The following is a 14,253-nucleotide window of genomic DNA, read 5'->3' on the forward strand; positions in this document are numbered from 1 at the left end:
ATCTACTTTATTGCTGGATATTCTCACTAAACCCAAATTCGGGAAGAAAACGCACTATTTTGCGCTCTACCAACATAATCATCGTCGTAAGTTCTTTAGTCGACAATCCGATCAATTAGGCTCCACATATCACAAGATGCTAACGTGACAAGACTAATCCCCATAACTTTTACGTAAATAATTTTTTTTTCGTTATCACCCTTGTAAATTTTAGTTAATGGCTAAAATACAAAATTAGCTAAACCTTTTCTATTTTACAAAACTAAAGTTTGTTATTGGCTGTTAACAGACACATAAAACGTGTCTAAGTTCACAAAAATCAAAACTGTAAATATAAAATTGATTAATTTGCTAGGATAAGTAAAATTTAGAGACCATGTATGGGTAAGGGAAAAAAAAGCATTGGTGTGTGATTGCAAAGAGTTATCCGTGGGGTCAAGTTAGTCGGTGGGCTAATTGATTAGTACCGGAAGATAAATAAAGCCTAATAAATGAGTGATTATTTGAGAGTTAAAGATTAATTATCTGCCTTCTTGTTGAACTTGAATGAGAAATGTGAAAGTACTGAAATAATAAAATCTTTAAGTCAACCACAACTACCACTCCACATTACAAGCTGTATAGGAGGATTGTACTTGAAGAATATTAATTAATTGTACTAAATTCTACTCTATTGCATACATGTGAATGTGAGTGAGAGTTTATGTAACTGTGTGTTCCAAAGTGACATTCATTCATGGTTCCATAATAATGTAAATGCTTCTTTAGTCAAGGAAAACTGGAATTGCATAAAGCTTTCTTCAGCGACCTTAATAAATCTACCGACACACCTTTTTGTGGCCAAAGCTAAGAGAATTTGATTCAGTCATTATATAATTATTTCTATCTAAAGTAAAGTAGACTATATATAATTGCGAAATCTTGCAGTTAAAGTTAATTAATAAAGGTAACAAAAGAAAATTGCAACTAGAACGAGGTTATATATACTACGACATTTTTTAACTTTTAAACATTTACGATCAACTATACATATTCGAATATTTAACAGAAGAAGCTATTTGTGGTTTCCAAAAAATTTATCATAATCCTCATTTATGAATATTGAAAACAGGGGACAGTGAATTTAAAAAAAATAAAATAAAATAAGAGAAAGGGAGAAGATAGCGTATTGTTGTGAAAATATATAGCAGAAAAAGCAAAAAGATACGACGGGGTAAAAACTATGTATTGTAAGTTTGGTGGTATTATTAATTAGTTGATGTGACAAATTCAAGTAAAGAGAAAAAAAAATTAAAGAAAAAGTAAAAAAAAGCTTTAGCATGAGCATATGCATGCACGTGATTGCATCCATGCAGTATTAACGCGACTTAGAAACTAATCTGTAACAATTTAATTATTTGTTAAACCTGTATTACATACATAATACATAAATATATATGTATATAATGTAATAGCCTGTTTTTGGTGCAGGCTGAAATTATTAAAAAAAAAAAAAAAAAGTCTCACACACACAGTCACTCACTCACAGTCTCTTTATATAACTCTCTCTCTCTCTCTCGCAAGTGGTGCGTGGATTTGTCACGCTCTCTGCACGTTCCTGTGCCCCCTCTTCCCGGCTATTTAATAAATTACTAATTTTCGAGCAAACAAAAATAAAAATGATTAATTATATATATATATATATATATATATATATTAGTTGTATATATCTATATATATTCCCAGTCCCATTTTTCACTCTAACTAGAGAGAGAGGGAGATAGTTAGCTGAGCTGAGGGAAAGAATTCTTCAGTAATACACAAGTCTCAGCCCATAACATACAGATCTTCTCTCTCTCTCTCTCTCTCATTTCACTATCTTCCTCGCTTGATCTCAGCAGTTTGAAAGTCTAATAAAGAAAGAAACAAAGAAGAATGGACTTGTACGGATCTTCCGATTTCGGAATCGACGACCTTCTCGATTTGTCAAACGACGAACTCTTCTCGTCGTCCTCCTCCTCCGCCGACACGTCATCAATCGACCACCGTAATAGCCTCCCTTCCATAACAGCCAACATTTCCTCTCAGCAAACCTTCTTCGCCGCCGATCTCTGCTTTCCGGTGATCATCGTCGTCATTCATCACTAAGCCCTAATTTTGGCTCATTCTATTTTTGTTTTCTAATTTTTATTTTTATTTTTCAGAGCGACAATGACGTGGCGGAGCTGGAGTGGCTCTCGCGCTTCGTCGGCGACGAGAACGATAGCGACATGTCGTTTTTCGCCGGCGCTTCGGCTGGATCGGAGTCCTGTCAAAACGACGCGTCGTTCTTGAACAGATCGGCGCGGGGAAAGCGGACCTCGCGATCGCCGTCGTCTTCCTCCGGCGCGACGGCGGGATGGATCGTTGGCGCCGGAAAACCTTCGGCGAGGCCGAAAAGGCTTTCTCCGGCGGAGGAATCACCAACGACAATGCGGCGGTGCAGTCACTGTCTGTCGGAGAAGACGCCGCAGTGGAGGACCGGACCGATGGGACCGAAGACGCTGTGCAACGCGTGCGGAGTCCGGTTCAAGTCCGGTCGGCTCGTGCCGGAGTATCGACCGGCGGCGAGCCCGACGTTCGTGCTGACTCAGCACTCGAACTCTCACCGGAAGGTTATGGAGCTCCGACGACAGAAAGAGCTTTCACGGCAGCCGAGTACGGCGGAGCAACAGCAACAGCAAGGCCAGTTCTACTCTCACCATCAACAGCACGGCTTTAGGGTTTGCTGACGTGGAAGCGTCGGTGTTTGTTCGTAGTTTATTTTCAATTACTGGCACTCTTTAATTTGTTATTACTTTATTTTGCTGCTATTATGGAAGAAGTACTGAGGACTGGTTTTTCCTTTTTGTTGAAAACTGTTTTTTTTTTTTTTTTTTTTTTTTTTTTGGTTTTAAGATGGTGTTATTATTAATGCTTTCAACTACCAAATGAGTATTGACTTTCTTCATTTTGTTATTACTATAATGAGTTTAGAATTTTAGATATAGCAATGTTATTAGTATATATTTACAGATACTAAAAAATGTCTGAATTGAATTGGTTACTTATTCGTGTTATTTATTTAATATACGATATCGATATCCCATTGATCATCAACCCTCTAAATGATTGATATAAAATAATGTTTAAAAATAAAATATATACTTTTGGGGTTTCACGTGATAGTATGGCAAATGAAGTGAAGATGAGGATGAAAAAGAATATTCTTTAAGGATTAATAAATTTATTTATGTGTACATATTTTTCTTTTCTTTTTTGTAGTCATCCATTCCGTCTCTAGAGATAAATAAATCCAGTGAGGTTAATAAGTTTTGTGATTAGGGGAACATAATTTTGTTATACTGAGGAGTGTACGGATGAGCTAGGGGTCCATGATATGAGATGAACATGAATGTATCTAAGATTTGGGACCGAATTGAAGTGGACCCACCGAGTCACATACTAATTGGCCATAACCAGTTGTTAATTAATTTCACTTTTTACTCAACAGCAAACATAACACAACAGGACGTCCAAAACCAGGCTTAATTAACAACGGAAATTTGACAACGCCCATCATAAGTGAAGATCATACCACAAGTTCGTTGCCGAAACCGCAATCAATGCAGTGAAAAACAACGGTTTGACAACGCCCCGGAACCAATCCATGGTCGTCTCAAACAAGGCTGCCAATACTCGCTCTTCCAAAATTTCATGTTACATTACATCAAATATTTTATGCTATTTTTCTTCCATGTGTCCAATCGGAAATTTGTTTTCTCTCTTCGCCAATCGTGTGTCCAATCGAACGATTCTTAAAGAATAATCTCGCTACACATATAATGTTTAATTTCCCCTCCCAAGTCCCGACGACGGTATGGCTCTTATGATCTCGTACTCAAACATGTCATAATACTTATCCAACTTTGTCATGTCAAATCCCTCGCAAGAAGCTCCGTGTTCCTCGCTCATGCTTTCGTGCTCGATAAACAGCGAACGTGGTCTCAGAAAGGTCACGGTGATTGCTAAACTATGCTCCTCCGTATATAGGAATTTATAATTTGATTGATCGTTTGCTGTAAACTTTTCGTCATTGAGCTCTACTTTCATTCTTCTTCCATTTTATTCGATGCATTAGACCATCTTATAGAACTGTATTTCTTCAGAACATAACTCATTCTTGTAGATATAATAGAATTATACCTTTCCAAACACTAGTCAATATGTCAAAAGCCCTCTATTTTTATTGAACTCACCGCCTTTAGCTATCTCCACAATTTCTCTCTAAAAAACAGTGAGAATAATTTTTTTTTTAAAATAACAGTAATATAAAATCATGCATGAGTTAGCTTAGCTGCATAAGGATACGGGGAAAAAAAGACTAAAGAGGAACACGTTCGCTCTTGTGAAGAAAAAAAAAATGCCTCTTCTTTAGTTAAACTTAATGGAGCCAATAATGTCTAATGGCAATTATTCTCACCGAAGGTAACAGTAAAACCGTGTCTCCATTGAGGATCACAAAATTTCAGTGCTCATAGCATTAAGGAAGTAGATTTTTCATACTGAGATCCCAAAATTGCTGATCTTCGTGACCTCCTTCGACAAAACATTCCTTTCTCTCTTTGCCTCGGAGACAACATTCTTAACCTGACAGCCAAATGAATTCCCCACTGTAAGATTTTCTTGCTTCATTAAAAAAAAATTTGAGAATTATTTTTCTTTTTAAAAGACCGAACTGAACACATTTTGGCACAAGCTTAATTCGATCCAGACTATGCCTCCTTTTCCACAGGAGCCAACTTATAATTGCTGACTGTTAGTATTGGAAGGAAATAATTTTACTGAAGGACATACTTGTGAGAGAAATAGGGATGCTTCTCTCCTTGGAAGCTCGCCACAAATATCTTTTAACCCTGATAGATAAAAACAAATAAAAAATGTGGAACGGTCAGAAATTTAACAGCACTCAATTTTGATATTCTTTGTCGTGAAGCATCGTTCATGTGGATTGTGGAGTAAAGGTTTCGTGTAAATAAATCTCTGGAAAGCTCATGCTCATCGGTCTCTTATCTCCCCAGTCCTCATTGCATTTCCTTCACATTAAGCTATCGATTGCCAATACGATAAATAAAACCCTACTGGTTTGTACTCGAACTTATTGTGATGTGGATATATAATCAGGTCTTATCAAAGAGCGGAAGGGAAAACGATGTATCGTAAAGCATACCTCTGGCTTGTTTTTCAATCTTATATGCTGAGTGAATCACACCTTGGATCTGCTTCCCCGTTTGTCTGTAAATGGAAACTATCAACAGTAAATAGAAAAGTAAAGGGAGAAGCTAGTCGAAGTCCAGAAAAATCTAACGATTATAAGTGCAAACCTAAGCTTTGTTCTTCCTCTTATCAATTCATCTTCCGCTTGATTTAAGCTCTTCTGTAAGACCACATTATTGCACGAGCTGTACAGTCAGATATTGCTAAAAGGATATACGGTGATCAAACAGCAGTCAGAAATTCCAAAGGTAAAGGATTTGATCAACAATAAGCTAAAAGTTGTGGTATTTTCTCCTTTAAAGTGTACACCAAAAAAAAAAATTCATTTTGAACTTTGAATATGGAAAACAGTTGAATCAGCTCATATGGTCTTCAGAATTCTACCTTAAAAGTTAGAAAATGTTAGGTTCAGTTTCTGAGTACATACTATATCATCGATCTTGTTGAATTTTCATGGATTTAGGCAATACAAGTACCTCGTGACAAAGAAATATTATCTAAACACTTGGACTAAATAAATAAATAAATAAACCGGATTTTGACCAAAACAGAATAAGTTCTAGGAAGTTCTATATAACAAGTTACATGTCTTGGACTAGGTTCTGTAGATAGAATTTACACACATTTATCGCCTCATATTATTACAATTTCCTTTGTAGAAAATATAACGCAGGTAAAAACTGTTTTGACCGGACAAATCACAGAAGAAAATCTATGGCAAAAGAATTAAATTTTGAAATGAACCAAGCAAAGACAATATGGCACAGAATTGTTACCTCCAATTTCACACTTTCAGCTTTTATGGCATCAAGTGATTGCCGCAACTCCTTTACTCTTGTATCAGCCCTGGCGAGCAAAGTCTACAAACAAGAAATATCTAAAATAAGTACGAACAAAAAGAATAATCAAATCTATTCGTGCATAGACTCTCCAAAATCAAACTAATGACACGATAACAACAAATATTGTATTGAAACAAAGCATCGATAAAAATTCACCTCCTCGCTCAGGAACAAGCGCATTGCCTTGTGGTACAATAATTGCCGTGGTCCTGTAGATAGTATATATAATCCATTAGTAGAGCATGATTTCAACCTATGTTTGCTCTAATAGGCTATACATTTCCAATTAATTCATAGCTTTATTAGGTGATGATGTAATCAAAATACGTTACGCTAAAGTTACACAGAATTTAAAACCCAAAATGTTTGCAATTGGACCACACTTAAACCGTACTTTTCAATAAAACGATCCCCACTCCAGCAGCAATGCTACCCCCAATCAGTGGATGCGAAGCCGCAACAAGAACAGCCTCTGCACAAAAAGATTGAAAACCCGTTATCTTACTCTTCAACTACGACCGGATTATATATTAAAAAAATTCAGATTTAAAGGTTGATCATATAGAATAGAATAAAATACGGAAGAAAGAAACCTTTAATCTTGGAAAATGCAAGGTCCTCGTAAGCACCAATCTCGGACTTGAGATCTTCTAAAGAGTCCTACATCCAAAATTCCAATTCTTAATACCAAGTTCATACTCTGTGTGAAATCAAATGAACAATAATAGAGGCATTGCTCAAACTTAATCAGCTACAACTATTAGGCTATAGAGATTTCAGAACCTTACGCGCATACTGTTAACCAAAACAAATTCCTCAACTTTTCATCTATTTATTTTTCTTTCATTTATTACGTTCAAGAGAGAATCAAGCAAAACCCAAACCAAGCTTTGTCCTAGAATAAAACACTATAATTTGCTTTTACCCTTGTCCTAATATAAAACGCTAACTTGTTTTTACCCTTGACTTTTTCTCTCAGCGCGAACAATCAAGTCTCAGGTTTTATTTAATGCTGAACGAAATTCACTTTTGAGGATAAGTAAATCTGTACTTACGAGAGTCTGATTGAAATGAGCCGAGGAAGTGGAGAGAATCTGGCAAGTCCGCAATCTTGAGGCTTCAATGGTGGAATTTAGAGTCTCTTGCGCCGCCTTCTGGTAGAGCTGAGCTTGTTCTACCGCTTGATCAAGCCACGGCTTCACAGTTTGCCTCAGAATTTGGGGATTCTCGTCTCCTCTAGCTTGCTCGAAAATCATAGGCGTTGGTTTCTCCTCCGTAGCAGATTCTGGGTTCGTCTCAGTCACCATTGCCGCAACAGATTCTGCGTTAGTTTTAGATGAGGTAGGTAGTTAGCACGCTCTTAATCTTACTTACTTTCCTAACCCAATTCAACAATCAATTCTCAGCTTCATAGATCAGACTCAAGAAAATGAACGAATCCTAGAAATCCAAATCCCCAATTCAATTCCAGATTTCCGGTCCAAACAGAGAACGAGAGAGAAAAATCAAGCTATCATTGAATCAATAAGAACACTAAAAGGACATAAATTATAACATGATGAAAACTCCAAATTTGATCTTTACTTTCCGAACTTAAGAGAAGAGTTAGGTTTTTCTAGAATCAAATTGAAAATTAACAACTACGAGCCTTGATTTCCTCTTCCTCGTGACCAAGAATCCGAAATCCCTCAAGAACAACCAAAATAACCCAGACATTAAAAAAAAACCCTAGAAATGATTGAACGAGATTCGGAGAGATTCAAAAGGAATTTAAACAAACTGATGGAGGGGAAGAGAAGGGGAAGAGGATTCAACCTTGGGTTCGAGTTTGCGGCGGAGTTCTTCCTTCTCCGACAAGTTCTTCTTTTTTTCCCCTTAACCGCGGGTCACTCTAATTTATGTCATTTCAAGTTTCAATATTGACTCATTTCAGTTCCCAACTTAGAAGTCTTTTATAATTTGCACCACGAATCAACAATTCTCCTTGCAGATCGGTCAATTTTTTTTTTTTCAAGGCAGTTTCGCTGTGGTGGGGATTGAACTCACGACCTCTACATTGGAGGTGGTGTGTAATTACCACTAGGCTATCCTAGGTACCACTTGCTTGCAGATCGGTCAATTTAATATGAGAATAACTTTATGTGCAGAGAACATCTCTGTTCATTCTTATAAGGTCCATTAAAAACAATAACCAATTTAAATTTGTGAGATTGCTAAACGGCCAAAATTTTATAAATTTTAAGCAAATAGTCACTTTCATATATTTATAAATGTAAATTTTAGATAAATAGTCACTTACATATATTATATTACATCATCATTTACGACTATTTATCTAAGATTTACCAAATATTTACTATTTTGTAATATCAAACGTGATTATTTTCCTAATTTTTTGTACATATAAACTATCACCTATAGACTTTTTACTATAATACATTTATCTGCATATTTAATTTAAAAAAATAAAAATCACCTACCCAACCAAATAGAGAGAATATAGTAGAAACTTAATTTTGTCTTTGAAAACTATTCAAAATGATTCATGAAGGATTTAAACGTTTGAAGCGTTTACGCCATCTGCTAAAGAGTTTGGAAGTATGAACGGGGTTCTTTTTGTATTCATATTAAATAGTTAAGTTTTTTTTTCACCTCGTAATCTCTTAATATATTAATTTAAAAAACAAGCTCGCGCATGGAGAAAGAGAGAAAGATAGAGAGAGAGAGAGCTAAAAAAAATAAGAAAAGAAACAAAAGTTAGAAGTTCATTTCCTACTTATGATAGGATTGCGAAAATAATCAAGTGCTTTTAGCAAAAGTTTTTGTTTCTTTAATTTTTTTAGATACTCATGTATAAGGAATTTGAGAATATTGTGATGATATTTGCATAATTATTTACGATGATTATGCGATAATAGAATGGTTTTTGCGATGTCATGTATGATAGTTTTTTGGAATAGTTATTTAGGAAGGTTAAACCAATGATTTTTGCGATAACTCATTATGATGGTTGTTTGCGCAACTATTACGATAATTTATGACTAAGAATCTCATATGATTTTTAGTGAGAATTTAACCTTTTTATAGTTTTCATATTATATAATGGCAATTGAAAGAAGAAAGGTGAATGATATTTGATGATTCTACTATCTTAGTGTGTGACATCCGAAAAAGGATATTCAGTATGTTGAATTGTGGGATAAACTGTACGAGAAACTTAAGTTAGTCAAATTTTCGTATATACTTTAGAGTAGAGGTATCTCACATTTTCGGTCCTTTTGCCATGCCTCCCCTTGTATTACAAATGATGAAGATATTGCATACTTTATCGCACAAATTTTTTGATATGTATGACTCGAGTAGCGAAAGTGATTGCTCTTTGTTCTTATTTTTTCGAGTGCAAACAAATAACAAAGTTAAGCACAGTCCATGTATTCCGCTCGCATCTGAACAAATTTATTACTACAATTTTGTGAATGAGAATCATGTTGATGACGTTAACAATGATTATGTTGATGATGGTTATCTGCACGAGGAGCATGTTGACAATGATGGTTATGATGATGATCCAGGATTATGTAGTACTACCTGCATCGCCATATGTGTCGCCACATCAATGATCTTATATACCACCATCAACACATGTGCCACCTCCCCAACTTTTTAATGTTCTTGCATCACTACCGTCGGCCATAAAAGAACGTAAAAGAAAGCCTCTAATTTTCAATGTCGATGATATTGAAGAGCCTAACATAATTTATGCGTCCTAGTCGACATGTAATTTTTTTTATATCAACTATATATAATGCCCATGTTTACTTATAGCGTCTTAAACATGTTTTTATATGAGTATTTTATTCAAGAAGCTGCTATGATATTTACAACAATCAAAGAACTCGCTTGCTCAGTATGACGAATCCCCAATAATGGATATGCGGCAATTTGCAAGGATATGACGTGAATTAACCAAATAAGAGAATAATAATTCACTTAAATGTGGAATACCATACAATTTTATGTCAATGACTCTTGCAACGTTACTTGTGGAAACTTGTGTTTTTAATTTGCTAGTAGACCAATAACGAATACTTGGGAACCGAGGCTTAGGTTAGTCGCAAATTCTTGGCCATTTCCCAAATCGTGTCGTAGGACCAATACTAGAAAGCGTTTGTATTGCTTGACAGTGTGTAATTTGAGGCCTTGTGGCTACATTATGGAATTTCGTACTTGTTCCTTTACACCCCAAGGTACTTATTCATATAGTCATGTGTCTTTTGCCAGCTCAAGATCTCCAAAGGCATGTTGTAGAATAACTCATTCTCGATTAGATTCAAATAATTAGCTTCGATTTTCTTACTCATCTATTCTCTCATCAGATATTCCTCGAAAAAAACGATCAAGCAGAGCTTGAAAGGTGTCGTCAACATCGCCACATGGTTCGAAAGATGATATAACATGGCTCAAGTTTACCTCCACATCGCAAACTCATGGCATGTACAAGGTTATGAGTCGATCACTCCAGAGGTTTCTAGCAAGTTCGTCGGGGCTTTGGCCAACTTGAATGCTCAAACCGGTGATGAGCGCCTATGTAACCCGGCCAAATATGCCTCGATTTCCTCCAATTCCTATATGATTTTTATGATTCGAATGTAAACGTAACTCATGCATGGTGACGTGAGAGAACGGAAACTAGTTTCCAAAAAAATAAATGATTGAAAATCGCTGCAAGATATTGAGCTCAACAAATTTAATCTAGACCAGCCTGAACCCCTATAAGTTACCTAGGTCGTAAATTTTTCTTTACAAGGAATAAGATATTTAAGCACCATCTGCATAAATTGGAACATGTATAAGATCATCCGCATAAATTGGAACATGTATAAGATCTTAATTACATAGACAATATATTTCAAATAAAACAAACCAATAACAATAAACATGGTATCTCAAAACTTGGATACTATCTCAAACAAAACAAGCATTGTAACTATCACAATAGAACATGTATATTATTTTAAGTTCTCACTTTATACCGAATATAGTCATTGGTTGCTAAAAAATTTCTATATACAAAACTTGTACGCTATCTTAAATTCTCATTATATACATAAGAAATTCTCAACATTTACTAATATTAATAAAAACATACAAGAATTAGATCAATACAACTTCTTTATTTTCGCTCCGTAACTCAATACAAATTATCAGTTACATGTTTAGCTCCAAATTTTTTTTTTTTAGCATAAGGCTTGTAAGCTTATAACAAGTGTCCAAGCTTTACGTAATATTAGTCATTGCAAATGTTGATATAAGTCATTGCCAACTTATGTTTGTTACAAATAACACCAATAATAAGTGTCCAAGTTTTATTTATAATGAGTAATTGCTAAATATAATTTATTTTCTTCTTTTTGCTTCTTTATTATAAGTATTATGTTTAACTTTGGTACATTTGTTAATAAAACATGAGAATTCACAAACAAAAGAGCGTGATTTGCTACCTCTGAATTCATATGTGGTCGCAATGTGAGTTCGCAGACCTTCGCAAGAAACCACGTCTCGTAGAGCTTTTTGCAAATCACTTAGTAAATCTTGCCGCAAATGCAAATCCCGTCACAAAGGACTCCTAAAAAAATGTCAGTTGCATAATTTTCCTTCAAAGCACTCATCTTTGCTCGCTGTTGATTTTTCAAGTAAAATCGAGCTCACTTTAATCAAATATAACAATAAAACACTAAAACCCTAATTCACTAATCCAACCAACCCAAACACACAAACATTGCAAACGCGAATCTGACCAAATTTGTCAAAGTGGGACTGGGAGCCGCGAGCGCCGTCGTGATAGACATCGAGAGAAGCATCATGCGAGAGATTAAAAGTAAGAGTGTGAGGGTCTGGAAGAACGAGAAAGAGAAATATATATTTTTAAAAGTATATCCAAGTCTTCTTTTATGAGAGTCTTAACTTTTTTTTATTTATGTATTTATGAGGGGTATATACGCACTCAAAGAAGTCTATTAGTGGTAGTTTGAAAGTATTAGGTTTAGTATATGTGATGGACCCACTAGTGAATTCACGGAGGGAAATTTCTCTTTTAAATTTAAGGGCTAAAAATCTCATCCATTTTCAAATGGAAAGTTAAATCCATAATTTCCTCGTAGGATTTAAATTATTTCTAAAAAGTAAATCTACTATTTTTGTGATGTCTCTTAGTGATGTTTTAACAAGTTAAACAACACCAACCACTTTATCAGATTAATACAACAAATTAAACTGTAAATAAAGAGATTAAGAATTGGTAACCCAGTTCAGTCAACCATGCCTATTTCTGGATGAATGATACTCCCGGTGGAAAGAGAACTTCACTAACTGGTATAATAAGTACAATGACGGACAACCCTGAACGATCACTTTTCTGGTTTCCTAAACTTCAAAACTACACATGTGAATTCTAACTCAGGCTCCCCCAGTGTTTGAGCTCCCATCACTTTCCACTCAACTCACTCACCAAGTGATTAAACAACGCTTATAACAATGCGTGTTTTTTCAATACCAATGCAACAAAAGTCAACTCTGTACATTGATCTAATAATGACAATCAAGAACAACCAAGTAACATCACACAAAGGACGATAAACATTTGGTTTGTATGACACGTTCCCAGCTCCTTTGCTAGGATTCTCAAAGAAATCGTTGAACCTCACTGGTCAATAAAAAAAATAACGAAAGTAAATTAGACAATAAGAACTTTGCAGAAATTCCATGTCACCGATGCTGACGTGAAATTCTACAGCACATGTCACAGCACAAATGTTTCAACGTCATAGAGTTCAACATTTTTTCCAATAACAAAAACAACCAATCTGTAGTAACAACAATTTCCACTATATTGAAAGTGTATTTGAGTTTATCATCACCCTTTAAATAATTTATTCATTCGAGAAATTTATAAATCCTAGTCCAAAATATTCAACTCGCTTGAGATTAACTTAAATTTTATCAAATATTATCATGAAATCTTTTGATCAACCTTATAAACTTATTTTTCATAAATTATCGAACCAATCAATGCTTTTGAGAAATTTATATTATATCGATTTGAAACTCGATTCTTAAATATAAATTTTGTATGAAAACACTGTTTAAAAGCTCTTAAAATTCATGAGATGAAAATCTCAAAAATCTTGATATCATAATACATTTACTCATCGACCTTGTTGTAAGTAAGGATGATAATTTTACCTTGCGACCAATTACTATTTTGTTATTTTCTTTCTCATAACATTCAACATATTTTTTTTTATACGAATATAAAAGAGCATACATGTTGAGAGAGAGAGAGGTTTTTTTTAATTATTTATTTTTAATTTTCAACTAAAATGTATAATATACTTTTTCGGTATTAAAAATAGAATTTTGGGTTAGAGATAAAACAATGTTTTATTTGACACAAACGGAAAGATAGCGTGAGAAAAACTATATTACAGAGTTTTGGGTTGGAGATGCCTTGAGTCATTCGTTCATTCACTTCGCATCTATTTGTTTACTCTATGTTACAAATTGCAAGTCATTTAATACTTATATATACTAGTAATTTTTCTAGGATTGTATTGTTCAAATGAACATAAAAATTAAAGAAATCGAAGTGTCATAAAATCTCAATAAAATCTCACGTTTGTACGATTTTTGTAAATTGAATGAATTTTATATTTTTGTAAAAAAGTTTGGCGACATTTTTTTATGAGCAACAATACATTGCATTTGATTATCATTAATAGTATATATATATATATTTCGTGAAATTTTCAGTGATTATGAGATGAAATATACTAAACTGCTGTCCAACCTCCCCGTCATCCTCATCAATACCGTCATCGGCCAATATGTCATTTACACTAGTTTGATGATGCCGTTGACGATCATTATCACAATCGTCGCTAAATTTATCAAAGTTATGTTGTCTATGTCGAGATCAATCTCTACAATTTCATGGGGGGAGGGGGTACCATTGCCACAATCGTCTCTCCTTTATCAAAGTTATGTTGTCTCATGTTGAGATCAATCTCTACAATTCTACTCATTTATATTATGAGTGCAGAAATATTACGAGGAGATTTTCTCGAATTTGATCACAAAA

At 34.6% G+C, this 14,253-nt stretch overlaps 2 protein-coding genes across 2 annotated transcripts; one reads left to right on the forward strand and one right to left on the reverse strand.

Annotated features, from left to right (window-relative positions):
- The first annotated feature begins 1,707 nt into the window (after positions 1 to 1,707).
- Positions 1,708 to 3,031, forward strand: LOC149400575 (GATA transcription factor 4-like). Its single transcript, XM_089612405.1, has 2 exons — positions 1,708 to 2,100; positions 2,184 to 3,031. Exons 1-2 carry the CDS (start codon positions 1,915 to 1,917, stop codon positions 2,748 to 2,750), a joined length of 753 nt encoding a protein of 250 aa, XP_089468531.1. The 5' UTR covers positions 1,708 to 1,914; the 3' UTR covers positions 2,751 to 3,031.
- A 1,193-nt stretch (positions 3,032 to 4,224) lies between these two features.
- LOC149400576 (alanine-tRNA ligase) lies at positions 4,225 to 8,082 on the reverse strand. The gene is made up of 10 exons (XM_089610257.1): positions 7,932 to 8,082; positions 7,172 to 7,437; positions 6,710 to 6,776; positions 6,511 to 6,588; positions 6,273 to 6,325; positions 6,051 to 6,134; positions 5,382 to 5,434; positions 5,228 to 5,292; positions 4,855 to 4,913; positions 4,225 to 4,647 (listed from the first exon to the last, which is right to left on the reverse strand). Exons 2-10 carry the CDS (start codon positions 7,421 to 7,423, stop codon positions 4,558 to 4,560), a joined length of 801 nt encoding a protein of 266 aa, XP_089466383.1. The 5' UTR covers positions 7,424 to 7,437; positions 7,932 to 8,082; the 3' UTR covers positions 4,225 to 4,557.
- Between the last annotated feature and the right edge of the window lie 6,171 nt (positions 8,083 to 14,253).

The sequence above is a fragment of the Urtica dioica genome, chromosome 4 (assembly GCF_054948205.1).
Source record: "Urtica dioica subsp. dioica isolate 48M chromosome 4, U.dioica_male_clone48M_v1_H2, whole genome shotgun sequence".
Classification (NCBI taxonomy): Eukaryota; Viridiplantae; Streptophyta; class Magnoliopsida; order Rosales; family Urticaceae; genus Urtica; species Urtica dioica.